At 42.8% G+C, this 18,148-nt stretch overlaps 1 protein-coding gene and 1 non-coding gene across 5 annotated transcripts; one reads left to right on the top strand and one right to left on the bottom strand.

The window, feature by feature from the left end:
• Positions 1 to 181: 181 nt before the first annotated feature.
• On the top strand, positions 182 to 16,457 carry SIRT4 (sirtuin 4). Of its 4 annotated transcripts, none has more exons than XM_027566581.1 (6): positions 182 to 238; positions 10,637 to 11,137; positions 13,192 to 13,486; positions 13,789 to 14,001; positions 14,267 to 14,402; positions 16,086 to 16,457. In XM_027566581.1, the coding sequence occupies exons 2-4, from the start codon at positions 10,638 to 10,640 to the stop codon at positions 13,939 to 13,941; spliced, it is 948 nt and encodes a 315-aa protein (XP_027422382.1). In that variant the 5' UTR covers positions 182 to 238; position 10,637; the 3' UTR covers positions 13,942 to 14,001; positions 14,267 to 14,402; positions 16,086 to 16,457. The 4 variants fall into 4 exon arrangements, with proteins under 4 accessions (XP_027422382.1, XP_027422381.1, XP_027422383.1 ...); XM_027566584.1 differs by lacking the exons at positions 182 to 238; positions 14,267 to 14,402 and adding exons at positions 7,530 to 7,601; positions 7,915 to 8,028; XM_027566580.1 differs by lacking the exon at positions 14,267 to 14,402 and having other exon boundaries at positions 185 to 238.
• Positions 556 to 696, bottom strand: LOC113875182. Its single transcript, XR_003506186.1, has one exon. It is a non-coding gene; the product is annotated as a U4 spliceosomal RNA (small nuclear RNA).
• Positions 16,458 to 18,148: the final 1,691 nt, after the last annotated feature.

The raw sequence follows: 18,148 nt of genomic DNA, 5'->3' as shown, positions 1-18,148 counted from the left end.
GCATACAGTTACATTTAAGGCCCATCCGCGCGGGGGGCTTCTTGTGGTTGGGCCATCTCTTGTCGAACACTATTATTTTGGAAATAAGAGCGCTCTCGCTGGGGATGCCGGGGAATGTTATGCAAATTAGCATGACGTCACAGAGACGAATCGGGTTGACTTGTACTCTAAGGAGGAAACAGAGCATCAGGAGGACCGGAAAAGCGAGGACAAACCGAAGAAGAACCAGGAATTGGAGGTGAGAGTGTGGGACCAGAAAAAAACATTTTCAAAAACCCAAATTAAAATTTTAATTGTTAGTATTACAAAGATACAAAACTAGACAGTACGAATAAAAAACTGGATTTGCCTAACCACGTTTGATCAAGTAATCTTCATGAAAGCTTAACATAAAACACAAAATCCAACAAACGGCTAGAATAAATGAAAACAGAATGTACTCTCACAAAGCGGTTATAAATGAAAACGTGAGCCTACTCTCTCACATAGGCACTTAACAAATATATAACTTGCTTCGAAAAAGTAGTACTTTCTTTTAAAACCAGAATTATTCAGTCTCCGTAGAGACTGTCAAAAATTGCCAATGCCGACTATATTTCAAGTCGTCACGGCGGGGTATTGGGAAAAGTTTTCAATTAGCAATAATCGCGCCTCGGATAAACCTCATTGGCTACGATACTGCCACTGCGCAAAGCTAACGAGTAACGCCCCTTCTCATCGTTCCCAATAATCAAGGTTCCTATTTCAGAAAGGTGAATTGGCGTCTCGTGGCAAAACCCTTAAATATTGAATGAATAAAAATTAGACAACGATATGAAGAGCTCTCGGAAAGACATACGCTGATTCAGTTGCTTGATTTCGCTTAGTTTTTAGTGGAGAATGAAGCAAAGCATTGTGGGAGGGAACATGCTAATTAACTTAACTCACGACTAAGAATTGGGGAGGAAAAGAAATGTGCTCTGTGTTGAGTGCTGTTCACTTGGCTTCTGATTCACGGTGTGACTATCCTCTGAAAAAGTGTTGGTTATCATTATTATTGTTGTTGTTTTTAATTGTAGCAAAGTGTGCATAACATAAAATTCGCCATTTGAACCATTTTTAAGTGTACAGTTCGGTAGCAACCATCACCACTGCACACCTCCAGAACTTTTTCATCATCCCAAACTGTTCCCATTAAACACTAACTCCCCATTCCTCTCCCCACAACCCCTGACAACCCATATTCCACTTTCTATGAATTTAGTAGCTCAAGAATCTCATGGACAGAGGAGCCTGGCAGGCTGCAGTCCATGGGGTCGCATGAGTAGGACACAACTTAGCGACAAGACCACCACGAGTACTTCATATAAGGGAATCACACATTTATTTGACCTTTTGTATCTACCTTATCTCAGAGCATGTTTTCAAGGTTCATCCATGTTGTAGTATATTTCAGAATTTCATTCCTTTCTATGGCTGATATTCTACTGTACGGAATTTTGTTATCCATTTATTCTTTGACAGGAGGTTTCTTCCTTCTATTGTGAGTAATGTCTCTATGAACATTGGCATTCAAGTATCAGTTTAAGTTCTTATTTCTTTTGTGTATGTATCTAGAAGTGGAATTTCTGAATCATATGGTAATTTAATATTTAACCTGAAAAGGTTTTCTCTGGGCAGGACATATTAATTCGGCCCAGAGAGGTTATTTCCACAGAAATGCCCAGCGTTTGTGAGTTTGAAGTAACAGTCACTCTCATTGTGTTGGCAAGTGGAAGGCTACTAGAAACCTTCATTGGACTTGTTTCAGCTCTGGACTATATTTTCCAAAAGACTTTTGGTTTTTGCTACTTGCCAAATTCAGACTTAAATTGAAGAAAGTAGGGAAAACCACTGAACCATTCAGGTATGACCTAAATCAAATCCCTTGATTATACAGTGGAAGTGAGAAATGAATTTAAGGGACTAGATCTGATAGAGTGCCTGATGAACTATGGAATGAGGTTCGTGACATTGTACAGGAGACAGGGATCAAGACCATTCCCATAGAAAAGAAAAGCAAAAAAGCAAAATGGCTGTCTGGGGAGGCCTTACAAATAGCTGTGAAAAGAAGAGAAGTGAAAAGCAAAAGGAGAAAAGGAAAGATATAAACATCTGAATGCAGAGTTCCAAAGAATAGCAAGAAGAGATAAGAAAGCCTTCTTCAGCGATCAATGCAAAGAAATAGAGGAAAACAACAGAATGGGAAAGACTAGGGATCTCTTCAAGAAAATCAGAGATACCAAAGAAACATTTCATGCAAAGATGAGCTCGATAAAGGCAGAAATGGTATGGACCTAACAGAAGCAGAAGATATTAAGAAGAGATGGCAAGAATACACAGAAGAACTGTACAAAAAAGATCTTCACAACCCAGATAATCATGATGGTGTGATCACTGACCTAGAGCCAGACATCCTGGAATGTGAAGTCAAGTGGGCCTTAGAAAGCATCACTACGAACAAAGCTAGTGGAGGTGATGGAATTCCAGTTGAGCTGTCCAAATTCTGAAAGATGATGCTGTGAAAGTGCTGCACTCAATATGCCAGCAAATTTGGAAAACTCAGCAGTGGCCACAGGACTGGAAAAGGTCAGTTTTCATTCCAATCCCAAAGAAAGGCAATGCCAAAGAATGCTCAAACTACCGCACAATTGCACTCATCTCACACGCTAGTAAAGTAATGCTCAAAATTCTCCAAGCCAGGCTTCAGCAATATGTGAACCATGAACTTCCTGATGTTCAAGCTGGTTTTAGAAAAGGCAGAGGAACCAGAGATCAAATTGCCAACATCCACTGGATCATGGAAAAAAGCAAGAGAGTTCCAGAAAAACATCTATTTCTGCTTTATTGACTATGCCAAAGCCTTTGACTGTGTGGATCACAATAAACTATGGAAAATTCTGAAAGAGATGGGAATACCAGAACACCTGATCTGCCTCTTGAGAAATTTGTATGCAGGTCAGGAAGCAACAGCTAGAACTGGACATGGAACAACAGACTGGTTCCAAATAGGAAAAGGAGTACGTCAAGGCTGTATATTGTCACCCTGTTTATTTAACTTATATGCAGAGTACATCATGAGAAATGCTAGACTGGAAGAAACACAAGCTGGAATCAAGATTGCCGGGAGAAATATCAATCACCTCAGATATGCAGATGACACCACCCTTATGGCAGAAAGTGAAGAGAAACTAAAAAGCCTCTTGATGAAAGTGAAAGTGGAGAGTGAAAAAGTTGGCTTAAAGCTCAACGTTCAGAAAATGAAGATCATGGCATCCGGTCCCATCACTTCATGGGAAATAGATGGGGAAACAGTGGAAACAGTGTCAGACTTTATTTTTCTGGACTCCAAAATCACTACAGATGGTGACTGCAGCCATGAAATTAAAAGACGCTTACTCCTTGGAAGGAAAGTTATGACCAACCTAGATAGCATATTCAAAAGCAGAGACATTACTTTGCCAACAAAGGTTCGTCTAGTCAAGGCTATGGTTTTTCCTGTGGTCATGTATGGATGTGAGAGTTGGACTGTGAAGAAGGCTGAGCGCCGAAGAATTGATGCTTTTGAACTGTGGTGTTGGAGAAGACTCTTGAGAGTCCCTTGGACTGCAAGGAGATCCAACCAGTCCATTCTGAAGGAGATCAGCCCTGGGATTTCTTTGGAAGGAATGATGCTAAAGCTGAAACTCCAGTACTTTGGCCACCTCATGTGAAGAGTTGACTCATTGGAAAAGACTCTGATGCTGGGAGGGATTGGGGACAGGAGGAGAAGGGGACGACAGAGGATGAGATGGCTGGATGGCATCACTGACTCGATGGACGTGAGCCTGAGTGACCTCCGGGAGTTGGTGATGGACGGGGAGGCCTGGCGTGCTGCGATTCATGGGGTCGCAAAGAGTCGGACACGACTGAGCAACTGATCTGATCTGATCTGAAGATGAAAACGGTAGTCTCTGAGAAAATTGTATTTCCCCCAACATTTCATTATGAAAAACTTCAAACATGAAATGTTCAATGTATTGCTTACTGAATATTTATGTAGTCATCAACTAGATGTAAAACTGACATAAAAGGGCCTGTTTGGGGATTTTCCTGGTGGTCCAGTGGTTAAGAATGTGCCCACCAATGCAGGGGACACATGTTCCATCCCTGGTTGGGGGAGATCCCACATGCTGCAGGGTAACTAAACCCGTGGGACACTACTGAGCCCATGCTGTAGATCCCCAGCTCCTTAACAAGGGAAATGACCGCAGTCAGAAGCCTGTGCACTTCGACTACAGAGTAGCCCCCAGTCTCTGCAACTAGAGAAAGCCAGCACACAGCAACAAAGACCCACTGCAGCCAAAATTTTTTCTAAAAAAGACCTGTTTGATGCTGATGTCTAGTTAACTTTTTTTTTTTTTCCACAGCCAGAGTAGGAAAAAACAGCAGAGAGAAAAAGAAAAGACTAACAGTGTGATTAACTTAGAGGACTTTGTCATTAATGCCTGGTGCAGTGGATTTGTGAGAAATGCAAAGACTAGCATCATCCAAGGAACTTCTCAGCCCTTGAGAATGTCTCGATTGGGTGGCTCATTACAGCCCGTCGGTAGCTACCAAGGGAAATTGTATTTCACCAGCTGTCTTGAATGACTTCATCCTCCACGGATGACTTCCCAGACTAAGAAAGCTGGAAAACTCAGCTAACTTCTCCCCAGAACATGAGATTCTTTGGGGCCTAAAGGCACAATAATCTTGTGTTCCTGGCCAGTCTCTTAATGATGCTTATTCCCCTGGGAGAACTGAGGAAATAATGTGGATATGAAGTTTTCCAGGATAATATTGGCCTGAGATGGGGGTAATGTCATGTTTTGACATTTCTATAGGTTTTGATCAAACACTCATTTGTGCAGAAAATATTCTGGATTATAATTTTTTGCCTTAGTTTCCAGTCTACATTTTGATCCTTTTTTTTTTTTTTCCAGCCAGGGTTCCCTGTGGCTTCCCTGTATCTCTGCTGGTAAAGAATCTACCTGCAGTGCAGGAGACCTGGGTTCGATCTCTGGGTTGGGAAGATCCCTTGGAGAAGGGAACAGCTTCCCACTCCAGTATCTCTGGCCTGAAGAATTCCATGGACTGTATATTCATGGGGTGGCAGAGTCAGACATGACTGAACGACTTTCACTCACTTTCAGCCAGCGTGGTCAGGTTAACTAAGGCACAAAATATTCATGTCAGGTGATTCTCCCAGCCCAGGGACCTATTTGAGGTGTGACTGGAGGTACTGCTCCCAGAGTGATCTCTGGTAGCCTCGGCCTGCAGTGGCTTGAAGCAGAGTTTCGGTTCCCAGCCTGAGATTGAGGTCGGGTCTTGCAGAGAGAGAGCTGAATCCTAACTACTAGACCAGTGATGAGTGACAAGGCCCTGGCTTTGCAAAAAAAGAATTCCCCCAAAGACGAAAAGTAGTGAGACAAGTAAAATGTTTGTTAGGAGGAAAAAGAGTACAGTACGTCTAGATAGACACACAGGTGGACTCAGTCGCGACCTCATGGTAGCTTGAATCACTCATATGAGGCATTTCTTCTGGGTTTCCTTTGGCCAGTCATTTCAATTTGCCTAGTTCTGAGTCCCTATTCGGTGCCTCTTACTATCTTCCAAGGTGTGCGCATGAATCTCTGTCAGGATGGATTTCACCAAAAAAACTTATGGGTAAATTTAGCATCATTCCTCTTTTGACCTCCAAAGAGTTTTCTGGTCTGGAAGTCAAGGTTGCCTTGACTTGAAGGATGAGAAATATGTGGTCTCTTATTTTCATCCAGGCAGGGGCCAGCCTCCTCTCTTGGTTATACTGCTATTGATATTTTGGAGTTTCTGTATACAGGAAATAAACTCAAATCGCTTTCCTTGTGGGTGAGTGGGGGGCATCTACCTCCTGCTTCAAAACTACTGAACTTACTTTACCAATATTTACCGCTATGCATTCAATGAGAGTAAACTCTGACTCCAGCTTTCATATTTCTTCTCTGGGCCTCAGTTTTTTGTTGTTGTTGTTTTGTTTCGTTTGGCGGTGTCCAGTGGGTTGAGGGATCTTAGTTCCCTGACCAGGGATTGAACATGCACCATCAGCAGTGAAAACTCTGAGTCGTGACCACTGGACCATCTGAGAATTTTCCTCACTTCGTTTTAAAATGGGGGAAGTGGTTCCTTAGAGTGGTCTTCTTCTTTGATGTGTTCTAAAGCACAAACTGATGTCTTATCCAGGCCACGCTACAGATCAGTGGCTCTCACTGGCTGCGTATTAGAAACAACTGTGAAGTTTGTAAAACGGCTTGGTGCCCGTGTCTCCCCAGACCAGTTAAATCAGAATTTTTGGAAGTAAGACTCAGGCATTGTGTTGGTTAATTTAATAAAAACATAAGATGAGAAATAAAAGTGGAGAAGCCACATGTGTAATCATATTAGTCCCTGTGTATTATATTTCACTTTAATTGTTCCTTTCAACTGTAATCAGTTTTCTAGACATTTGTGAATGAATTTCTTCACAACTCACTGCATGGTGGGAACCTGATTCCGTTTCAATGCGTGGGAAGGATTGTAAACACTGAAGTTGAGGATGAGTCAAACCTAGATCCATTGCTGAAGCTTCTAATGAGAGAGTGAATTCCCACTTGGATTGTCAACTAAAAAAGATGCACAACGTGAGAGTTGCGAGTTAAGTTTTATTTGGGGTAAAATGAGGACTGCAGCCTGGTGGACAGCACCTCAGGTAGCTCTGAGAGACTGCTCTGAGAGGTAGTGAGGGAAGGTTAATATAGAAGATTCTGGTGAAAGGGGAGTTTACAAAAGGTGTTCTGTTAGTGATGCACCATGAAGGGATTTAGTGATTTTCTAGATAGGAAGAGATGGCAAAAATTGGGATCATGAAATCAGTTCCTGAAAATATCTATGTATCTAAAGACCTGTCCCACCAGATTCCCTGGAGCACAGAGTGCCTCACTCCACCCTGAACTCCCTTAGGGGGTGTTGAAGGTCAATAGCTGCAGCAGCACAGGGTTCAATCTCCTTGTTTTTATTCAATCGCTGGCAAATGCTCTTTGCAGCTCTTTGCAATTACAAATTTGCAAGTGCCAATTTGTAATTGACAGGATGTACTATTTAAAAAAATATTTATTTATCTAGCTATGCTGGTTCTTTGCTGTGGCATGAGAGAGGCATGCATGATAGATCTAGTTCCCTGACCATGGATCGACTGGGGCCCCCTGCTGTGGGAGCCCTGAGTCTCAGCCACTGGACCATCCGGGAAGTCCTTGGATGTACTATTTTGCACTCAGGACATTGGCATCTAAACTAACCGCTTCTCTCTCAAAAACATGATGGCTTAGGAGACAGCTACACATCGCATACCTGGGTTTGAAACCTCCGACCAGAGAAGGCCAACAGGGGGCCTTACTAGACAATCTGGGTCCTACAACTGTGAAGCCCAAAGGACTGTGGGATTTGTAGTTTTTCTTGCATCATTTCTGCTTCATGAACTACATTTCCCAAAATGCAAATATAGCCCGTCTGTCCCTGTTGGGCGTAAAGTGTCCCTTAAGCTGTGGAAGGTAAGTGTGTTCTGTGCCGGCTGCAGGTTTCTAGAAACTGTGGATTCCATTTCTCTTCTTTGCCTTTGGTGGGACCTGGGAGAGAGCAGTTGTTCCAGTTGAGCATGTTTTCAACAGGGTTTCCCGAGCCCTTTGGTCTCAGGAATCGGGAACCTGTATTTGTCTAGCTGTTCACGTGTTACTTTGGAAAGTCAGGGTCCTGATCCCAGATCTGGAAAGCCCAATATAAAATAATGTTTACGTATGGGGTGAGTGTCACTGGAGAATGTCTACATTTTATCAAAATCTATGTCAAGGCCTTGTTTTTTTACAGCTAGAAAAGCTGAGGAAGACTGTTTGTCATGTCTCACGACTCTTCACTGTGTCCAAGCATCTGTATTTGCAACTGAGGGTAAACTAATAGAATGTGGGGGAAATAGAATAAAAGGTAGGCGAGTGCTTAACTACATTAATAAAATCCTGAGAAGTCTGAGCAACAGTTTCATCAACTAAACTGGAGCTCAAATATGCCTCTTTAGTTTATGAAGAAATAAGATAATTTTAATTTATAAAGTGGGAAGTAGGTTTTTGGGACACACAGTCCCCCAAGGGATGGTTTTAACTAAAAATATAAATATGTTCCTCTGATAAAGACGTCTTTAGATGGAGTCATAGATAGGTTAACAATGAGCTATTAAAGGACTTAAATATTTTTTATTTTTGTCTGTGTCGGGTCTTCGTTGCGGCACGCAGAATCTCAGTTCCCAGAAAGTGTTGAAAGTGTTAGTCACTCAGTCATGTCCAACTTTTTGTGACCCCATGCACTGTAGCCCACCAGGCCCCTAACCCAGGCAAGAATACTGGAGTGGGTTGCCATCTCTTTCCCTAGGGGATCTTCCTGACCCAGGAGTCAAACCCAGGGAATACTACTTTAGTTCCCGGACCAGGGATCAAACCCACATCACCTGCATTGGAAGGCAGATTTTTAACCACAAGACCACCAGGGAAGTCCCAACCACTCACTTTTTGAAGTTTGTAAGAAATTCAGTTCTGACCAGCCAGGTGTTACTGGGAGAGACAGAATAGTTCTTATATTATGTTAGAATTCTGCTTTATCATTTTATCTCCCTCCTTTTTAAAATAGATTTTATTTTTTAGAGGCCTCCTCCTCTTTTTTTTCTTTCCTTTTTTTTTTTTTTTTTTTTTTAGGAAACCAAAACATACAGTTTCCCTTGGATGCAGAAAGCCTTGGCAGATTTGCCAGTCATAATTAATACCCATCTGATGGTCAGAGCATAGGAGAGCTATGGCTCTTAGGAGACCAGGAAGACAAGATAGGCTTGAGCTATCATGAAATAAAACTATACGTTTTATTTTGTGAACAAGGTTGTTGTTTAGTCGCTCAGTCATGTCCGACTCTTTGTGACCCTCTGGACTGTAGCCCTCTAGGCTGCTCTGACAATGGGATTTCCCAGCTAAGAATACTGGAGTGGGTTGCCATTTCCTTTTCCAGGACATCTTCCCAAACCAGGGATCGAACCTGCATCTCTTGGGTCTGCTGCATGGGCAGGTGGGTTCTTTACCACTAATGCCACCTGGGTTTGGGCTTCCCTGGATCAGGAAGAACCCCTGGAGAAGGGCACTAAATAAGGATGTTACCCAGGCTTTTCTTTTAGTTTCTTGCCTAGAGTTAAGGTTTGTCTATGTAAGTTTAGGCTAAGCTTAGCCCTTGTTTACTGCTGTACTGTTGATAATCATGTGCCCTTGCTGTCATTTTTGTCTAGGTCAAGGGCAACAGGAGGGAGGTATACGTTTTAAGTTACCTGCCCTTGTTCACTATGTCTAGTTGTTTCAAATAGTTTTCTCCAAATACTATATGATTGCTAATATCATCCAGATATTGGAATTTTGTCTACCATGAAGGCAAAATATTCCATATTTAAGCTTCTCTTCAAACTTCTCCATTCTTCTTTCTTCTCATTAAAAAAAATTATTTATTTGGCTGTGTTGGGTCTTAGTTGTGTCACGTGGGGTCTTCCTTGCCCTGCGACCCTTGAGCTCCAGAGCATGTGGGCTCAGAATGTTGCAGTTTCCCTACATTGGAAACAGGGAGTCTTAACTACTGGACCACCAAGGAAGTCCTTTCTGATTTTCTGATCATATCTCCTGAGCTTATAAAATATGGGTATATTTTACTTGGCTCTTGGCATTTTCATGACTTTTGGCATTTCTGTACTTCCACTGTCCAGGGCACACTAGGGCATCCAAACATTCCTCTAAGAAATTACTGTTGAAAATTTTATTTGTTATTGTGGAGATAGGTAATGTAATGAAGCCCCATCCTTGGATCTAACACAGATCCTCAACAATGAACAGCTCTTGGTTAATCTTGTGCTATTTATATACTCCACCTATTGATTATTCACTCTTCTGTTTTGTATGTTTTTTAATTAAATTAAAATTTTTAGGGACTTCCCTGGTGGTCTAGTGGCTAAAACTCCATGTTCCCAATGCAGGGGGCTCAGGTTCAATTCCTAGTCAGGGAACTAGATCCCACATGCCACAACTGAATGATCCCACATGCTGCAACTAAGACCTGATACTGCCAAATAAATATTTAGAAAAAAACTTTTTTACATTTAGTTGAAAGTTTCAGGTGTACAACTTAGTGATTCATAATCTTTAAAGGTTATATTCCATTTATAGTTATTATAAAATATTGGCTATATTCATGTTGTACTATATATCCTTATAGCTTATTTATTTTATAGATCAAGTTCGTACCTCTTAATCCCCTCTCCCATCTTGCCCCACCCCCCTTCTCTTGGTTATCTTGATTTTTAAAACCCAGTTTCTGAACTTCCCTAGTGGGCTAGTAGTTAAGACTCTGAGCTTCCAGTGCAGGGGCACCAGTTCGATCCCTGGTCTCAGGGAAGGTCCCTGGATCCTATGGGATGTACCATGTGGCAAAAGAAAAAAACAATTAATAGATAAAAAAAACAAGTAATTAAAAAAAAAAAAAAAAGTTTCTCCTGTGATGCTTTTTTTCTCTCTAGCATGAGGATGAGCTTTGGGTTAACTTTCAAAAGGACAGCAAAAGTCCACTGGAGGGCAAACTTCAGCCAGCAGTGCTCACTCAGATCCACTGGGTTATTTGTGCCACCAAGTCCTCCTCTGGACCCTGAGAAGGTCAAAGAGTTACAACGCTTCATCACCCTTTCCAAGAGGCTCCTAGTAATGACCGGGGCAGGAATCTCCACCGAGTCAGGGATCCCAGACTACAGGTCAGAAAAGGTGGGACTTTATGCCCGCACAGACCGGAGGCCTATCCAGCATGGGGATTTTGTACGGAGCACTCCCGTCCGCCAGCGGTACTGGGCTAGAAACTTTGTGGGCTGGCCTCAGTTCTCCTCCCGCCAGCCTAACCCTGCACACTGGGCTCTGAGCAACTGGGAGAGACTCGGAAAGCTGCACTGGTTGGTGACCCAAAACGTGGATGCCTTGCATACCAAGGCGGGGAGTCAGCGCCTAACAGAACTGCACGGATGCATGCACAGGTACGGGAAAACCTAAAACAGTGAAGGTAGAAATGTGTGCTCCGTCAGAGCAGGGACCTGGCCGTGCTGATCACTGCTGTCTTCCCTAGACCATGAGGAAATGATTCAGGAGGAAGTTGTTTACTTTGGAGTTGATCCTAGCAAATTCAGTGAGGGAATGGGACATGAAACAGGGAAGATAGGAGAGCTAGGGAAAGGTTATGCTAATGAATGTGTTACTGCTTGGGGCAGCTGGCTCTCTGACTGTTCAGCAGTTTCAGAATCATCTTACTGAAAATCAAGGGACCTGGGGTGTTTATCCATCATCTCCCATCCTTCACTGGTGGAGGGGGACTCTGGGAGAATTAACTCCCTAATACTGACTCTGCTCCTGCAGGAAAGCTTCTATGGCCAGAGAATTAGGAAGCCATTTACAAGAGATCTGTATGCAGGTGGCCTCTGAGTGTTCCCAGGGAACTGTGACCAGACCACCAAACAGCATGTGCTACAAACAGCTGGGTCCCCAGTGCCTAGACACATAGATCACAGGACAGCCAGGACCCAATAAAGACTGATGAAGTGAACATACGTAGCCCTGGTTGTAACTTGTAGCTAATTGGAGCCCATTTCCTTATCTTTAAGCCTGGGAAACAGTTCTCTGCGAACTGAAATCAGTCCACCATTTGTAAACTCTATTGGGTGCCTGCAACATGTGGTGTGTACTGGTGTGCTCCTTGCCGGTGTGGAGGGGTCAAAACCAAAATATAAAATGTGGTCTGCATTATATATATATATATATATATATATATATAAAATAATACCAAAATATAATATGTGAGAATTTGGTAATCTTTTTTTGGGGGAGACCCGAAAATACCAGGTTTAATGACAAACAACTCCACACATGACTGTTATTTTATGTGGTCCTTGATAGACATGTTTTACAGGTTCAGAGAAACAGGAGTAATCAAGAAAGCTTTTATAGGTGAGATGGGGCTGGAGAATAGCTCAGGTTTAACTTGACAAAGGCAGGGAAAGAGGGCTTTCCATATGAAGGGAACTTTTGTAGAGTGGACTGGTCTCCTTGGAGACTAGTATGAAATCAGCTTGTCTGGGAAGGCTAGACCCAAATCCTGGATGCATTTAAAAATCTTGCAGTGCTGATTTGGGTCTGTTGTGAGAGACCAAAGGGGGCTGTTGGTGGTTTCTGAACAAGAAAGCAATATGATAAAAATAGCATTTGAGGAAGGCTGGACAGGATTAGGAAGAGTGGCTCAGGGAGGTCAGCCAGAAGGACTCAGACTAAGTTAGTGTCAGGGAATGAGCTGGGGATGGCTATGGGTTCATTAAGTTTTTTTCTGTGATGAAAATTTTAAAAATCCACAGAAGTAGAGTCATATAATGGACTCCCACGTACCATCACCCAGATTCAAAGAGTTTTATCAAGTCTACTTTATCCTTTCTCTTCATCTCTTCTTAAATTTCTTTTTTCCCGCTTTGGCCTCGCTGTGTGGCATGCAGGATCTTAACTCCCCAACCAGGGATCAAACCTGTGCCCCTTGCATTGGGAGTGGGGTGTCTTAACCATTGGGTCGCCAGGGAAGTCCCATTTTCTTAAATGTTTTAAAACAAATCTGGGACCTGGCAGTGAAAGCCTGGAATCCTAACCACTAGGCCACCAGGGAACTCCTGGAAAAGTATTTTCATGGGCAGCGATAATTACAGCAAATGATTAGAGCAGAAGATGGAGGGGGTTGGAAAACCCTGGTTTCGGGACTAAGGAAATTATCTGGTAAAGTCTTTGCAGTCATGTTAAGGATAAAAGTGAGCTGCAGCAGATTTAAGCAGGGAGTGGGTGGTGAAGAAACAAATGCATTTTGTTCTAGAAGGCTGGCAGGCACTGGAAGGAAGGTGATAGCTAAAGAGGTCATGACAAGATATTAATAAAATGAGGGGAAACGGGGGGTGTCAGGGAGAGAAAGCCATCGTGATGGAGGAGCTGGAGATGGCTGGGATGAAAGGTCTCTGGCAGCTTTGTGCCTCCCCCAGGTCAGTCGGCCCTTCTGTGGTTTCAGGGTCCTCTGCTTGGATTGTGGGGAGCAGACTCCCCGTGGGGTGCTGCAGGAGCGGTTCCAAGTCCTGAACCCAACCTGGAGTGCCGAGGCCCACGGCCTGGCTCCCGACGGCGATGTCTTTCTCACCGAGGAGGAGGTACAGAGCTTCCAGGTCCCATCCTGCTCTCGATGTGGGGGCCCCCTGAAACCAGACGTCGTCTTCTTCGGGGACACGGTGAAGCCTGACAAGGTTGATTTTGTGCACAAGAGGGTGAAAGAAGCTGACTCCCTCCTGGTGGTGGGATCATCCTTGCAGGTAACTGGCTTGTTGTTACTGGTAACTAACTGCAAGCTGGGAGGCCCTGGTGCTGGTGGTAGTGGTGGTGCTTTAGTCTCTAAGTCTTGTCTGATTCTTTCTGACCCCATGGACTGTAGCCCCCGCCAGGCTCCTCTGTGCCTGGCATTTCCCAGGCAAATATATTGGAATTGGTTGCCATTTCCTCTTCCTGGGGATCAAACCCATGTCTCCTGAACTGGCTTTACCCTGGAGGGGCTCCCTATTTGGTCCAGCTCTTTCTGCGTCTAAAGAGCTCTCACCTGCCTCTTCTGCCCTGACAGGTGTACTCAGGTTACAGGTTCATCCTCACTGCCCGAGAGAAGAAGCTGCCCATCGTGATACTGAACATTGGGCCCACGCGGTCCGATGACCTGGCATCTCTGAAACTGGATTCTCGTTGTGGAGAGTTGCTGCCATTAATAGACCCACGCTGACCACAGCCTGATGTTCTGGAGCCGGAAACTGGGGCTTTCACTTTAATTCTGCTGCTAAGGGTAAAAAACCTTAGATACCAGATTCCAGTTCCTACTCAAGTCCAATACCATGCTTCCACTGCAGGGGGCATGGTTCCATACCTGATCAGGGAACTAAGATCCCACATGCTAAAGGGCGTGGTCAAAAAAAAAGGATGGCCATTTTAAATTACTATTTATTTTTAGCTGTGTTGCAGGGGCTTTCTCTGGGTTGTGGCCAGTGAGGGCTACTCTTCGTTGGGGTGCAGGGGCTTCTCATTGTGTTGTGTTCTCTTGTTACCTCTAGGCAGGAGGGCTTCACTAGTTGTGGCACGGGCTTAGTTGCCCTTCACCACGTGGAATCTTCCAGGACCGGGGATTGAACCCCTGTTCCCTGCATTGGTAGATGGATTCTTAACCACTGAACCAATAAGGAAGTCTTGGTATGGCCATTCTTAACTGAAACTTAAGTGAAATGGTTTCTTGATGGTTAAGTGAAATGGTTTAAACTTAAGTGAAATGGTTTCTTAAATGAAACCATTCTTAATTTTTTTATGTATGTTAAGCGATATTGGAAAGACAATGATTTTTGAATTCTAGGCACATAGCTATTTAAGACAATGTTCCAAAATCTGCCATTGCCTTTTCCCCCATTACCAAAAATAACAGCTTTATTAAGATATGATTCCCATACCATAAAGTTCATCCTTTAAAAAGTATACTTAAAAAGTATGTAATTAATGTGTTCTTAGTATACTCACAAAGTTTACACATGAATCATCACTACTTCTAGAACATTCTCATCATCCCAGGAAGAAAACCTATTAGCAGTGATTCCCCATTTCCCACCCTCCCTGGTCCTGACAACAACTAATCTTCTGTTTTTGCCTGTCCTGGACAGTTCATACAGTAGGTAGCCTTCGGTGTCTGTCTTCTCCTCTTAGTGTGATGTTTTCAAGAGTCACCCATATTGTAGCAGGTGTTAGTACTCTACCTCTATATTCACTATTGGTACAACCACTTAAAGAAAAAGGTTTTTTTCCAGCTTTGAGATATAATTCATATATCATACAGTTCACTCATTTACTGCATACAATTCAATAGTTTTTAATATATTCCCAGAGGAGTAAAGCCACTTTTTTAAAAAACAGATTTTATTTTTTGAGGTTCATGGCAGAATTGAGCAGAAAGTACAGGAGGTTCCCATACATTCCTTCCCCCTGTTTACTCACACGGTATTTGTTGTTTATTTACTGAAGGAATCTTGGTTGCTTCCAACTTTTTGGCAATTATGAATAAAGTGGAGGTTTTCTGTGGACATACGTTTTCATCTCATTTGGGCAAATACCAAGGAATGAGATCGCTGGATCACATGATAAGAATATGTTTAGTTTTTAGTTCTTTGATAGTAAGAAACTATCAAAGTGTTTTCTCAAGTGGCTGCTTCCCCACCAGCTATGTGTGAGAGTTCCTGTACAACTACTTTTTTAAACTATTTTAATGAAGATGTAGAGCATCAAGATCAAGGAACAGAACCCTGCTAGCCCCCAAGAAGTCCCCTTGGCACAGTCACTTTTGAAAGTGTTAGTCATTCAGTTGTGTCCAACTCTTTGTGATCCCATGGACTGTGGCCCATCAGGCTCCTCTGTCCATGGAATTCTCCAGGCAGGAATACTAGAGTGGGCAGCCATTTCCTTCTCCAAGGGATCTTCCCAACCCAGAGATCGAGCCCAGGCATCTAACATTGCAGGCAGATTCTTTACCATCTGACCCATCAGGGAAGCCCACAATCACTTTTAACTAGTGTCTTATGACTAGAATAAAACATATTTATTATGGAAAGTGCAGGTGATACAGATAAGTAAAAAGGATTTTCATACAAATTACCCATAATCTTACCACCAAGATAACCAAAATTTAACATTCTGGTGTAACTGAATCTAAAGCTTTTCTTTTCTTACAAAAGTTGAATCAAGCAGTGCAGTGTTTTACATCCTGTTTTCACCTTACAGAGGTGACATACCCTAAATTCTATGGTTTTTTGAATGGGGGACTGATGTACACAGCCATTTCCTCCTCCCCACTGTCGGCTTATTTTGGCATTAACTTGTTTCTTTTCTTTTCAGATACCTAAGGATTCATCCCCGCTTCCTCTATCTGACCGAGGCTTACCAACTGTAGCCTGCAGAGGGCGGCAAAGCAACATCTCTCTGCAGGACCATCTCTGAACCCAGCAGGTTTCAGAGCTCAGGAGTTAAAATCTTCAGGCTAATGAGATTTACCCCATAAGATGGACTTGCAGTTTCTTTTGATAGGAAAACTGCTTTTTAAAAATCTCATTAGGCAGAAGAAAGAGCCCAGGAAATATGTAAACCAGAATGACCTCCAGAGTGCTAACCTAGGGATCTCACTAATATCCTAAGTAAGGGGGTCGGGGGAAGAAAATGACTTAATTTCTAATTCTAAATGGTTAAATATATTTAAGTGAATCATTTTGATATACTTTTTTTTTTTTTCAAAAAAATGATGAGCAATAATATGAATTAATTTTTTACTAACCAAGGGATAAAGGAAACATTTTTTAAATAGCACATTAGGTATGTGGGTTGTACTTTTATATTTTTTTAATCAGCTGAAAATGAATGTAGCTTGATGACCCAGTTCTCTAAGGATTTCTGCTTGATTTCAGCTGCTGGAATGAGACGGGCCTTGAACCTGGTCTGTAGAGAGGAAACAGTGAATTCCCAAGTGGGTTCTTAAATTGATTTGTTTCTGCTGAGGGAAGCAGCAAGCCTTGTTTGATTACTGTGTTAGCCAGAGAGAATCATCGTCCTACGCTAAAGCTTTCTGCACAATCTCATCAAAAAGTGAGGCAGGTGAAAGATTCACAGCCTATTCTGGATAGTCTTTTGTCTGAAATTGGGGCAAGCAATATACATTTATCCTGCATCTGCCTAGGAAGCAAATTTCAGTTAACTGGGATAACCCAAGATATTGAAAACACATAGCTTTCTTTTCACCTGCACAATATGTTTGCTCATAACCATCCATTAATGCTGGAGAGGCGTAAGGTTGTTGTAAATCTCACTCCAGCTTTTTTGCATCTAGAGATACTAAGATGCTCTGAACGAGATTTGCTCAATTACTGAAAGTCGGTACTACCAATAATTGCATTCAAATCTGGGTCTTTTGAATTCCAAGCCATTCCCCGCCATGAATCTCATAAATGGTTACTGACCAACAGTGTATTTATCTACTAAGGCTACAAAGATACAGCTCCTTGTTCTCAAGTGGCTCACAAAAGATGTGTTATCTCGCCCACCCTCATTCCTTACCAAAAGATGTCACAGAGTCAGGCATGAAATGATAGGAGAGAAAATTTAGTCCATCCCCGATTCACTTTGTCTAAGATCCAGACTTAACTAAGGCCACAGTTTTTAAAGAGCCAGGACTAGAATCCAGGTAGATCTTCCTCCCTGTTCTTTTAGACAGCAGTGATTCCTACCTCTCTGAAGATTCCAGTTAGTAGGAAGTTAGCCTGAAGTGGAAGTCAACAGCACCCCTGGCCAAGAATGGTAACAATGTGGGCAGTGGAGACCAGGTTAGGCTGCCAGGGAGAGAGGTCAGGCTCTTTTATCACCTAATGCTGGCATGATTCATGAAACCAAGTCTTGAGGGCCTTAGGAATGTTTGTTTTGGTTGTATTTCCTCTGGAAATGAATTCTTTGCAAAAAAAATTTGCCTCAAGAGGAACCTGGCATTTCCTGAAGCTGATGCTTCTCATGTCTCTTACTTTGCATCTTTTGCTTTCTTCTAGCTTTGCAGTTCCCAACCCGCTCTAAGTGCCCTGAGTTGGACTAACAGACTTCTACTAGCGGGTGCTGTCAGCTTGTCGCTGCCCTGGTTACATGGTTCTAACTGCATTCATCCAGCTTTGGCTGTGACTTTCACTCATATCCTTCCTAGTTGCTTCCACAACTCTGCTATCACAGTTGTATTATATGGTTTGCTTTTTAATTAATTTATTTACTGTGGCTGTGCTGGGTCTTCATTGCTACACACAGGCATTCTCTAGTTGCAGTGAGTGGAGGCTACTCTTCTCTGTGGTGTTCAGGTTTCTCATTGCTGTGGCTCTTCTTGCTGCAGGGCACAAGCTTTTCAGCTCAGACTCAGTACCTGGGCCCCATGG

Source organism: Bos indicus x Bos taurus, chromosome 17 (genome assembly GCF_003369695.1).
Source record: "Bos indicus x Bos taurus breed Angus x Brahman F1 hybrid chromosome 17, Bos_hybrid_MaternalHap_v2.0, whole genome shotgun sequence".
Classification (NCBI taxonomy): domain Eukaryota; kingdom Metazoa; phylum Chordata; class Mammalia; order Artiodactyla; family Bovidae; genus Bos; species Bos indicus x Bos taurus.
The sequence above is the reverse complement of the archived record's forward strand: the minus strand, read 5'-3'. Positions and strand labels throughout refer to the sequence as shown.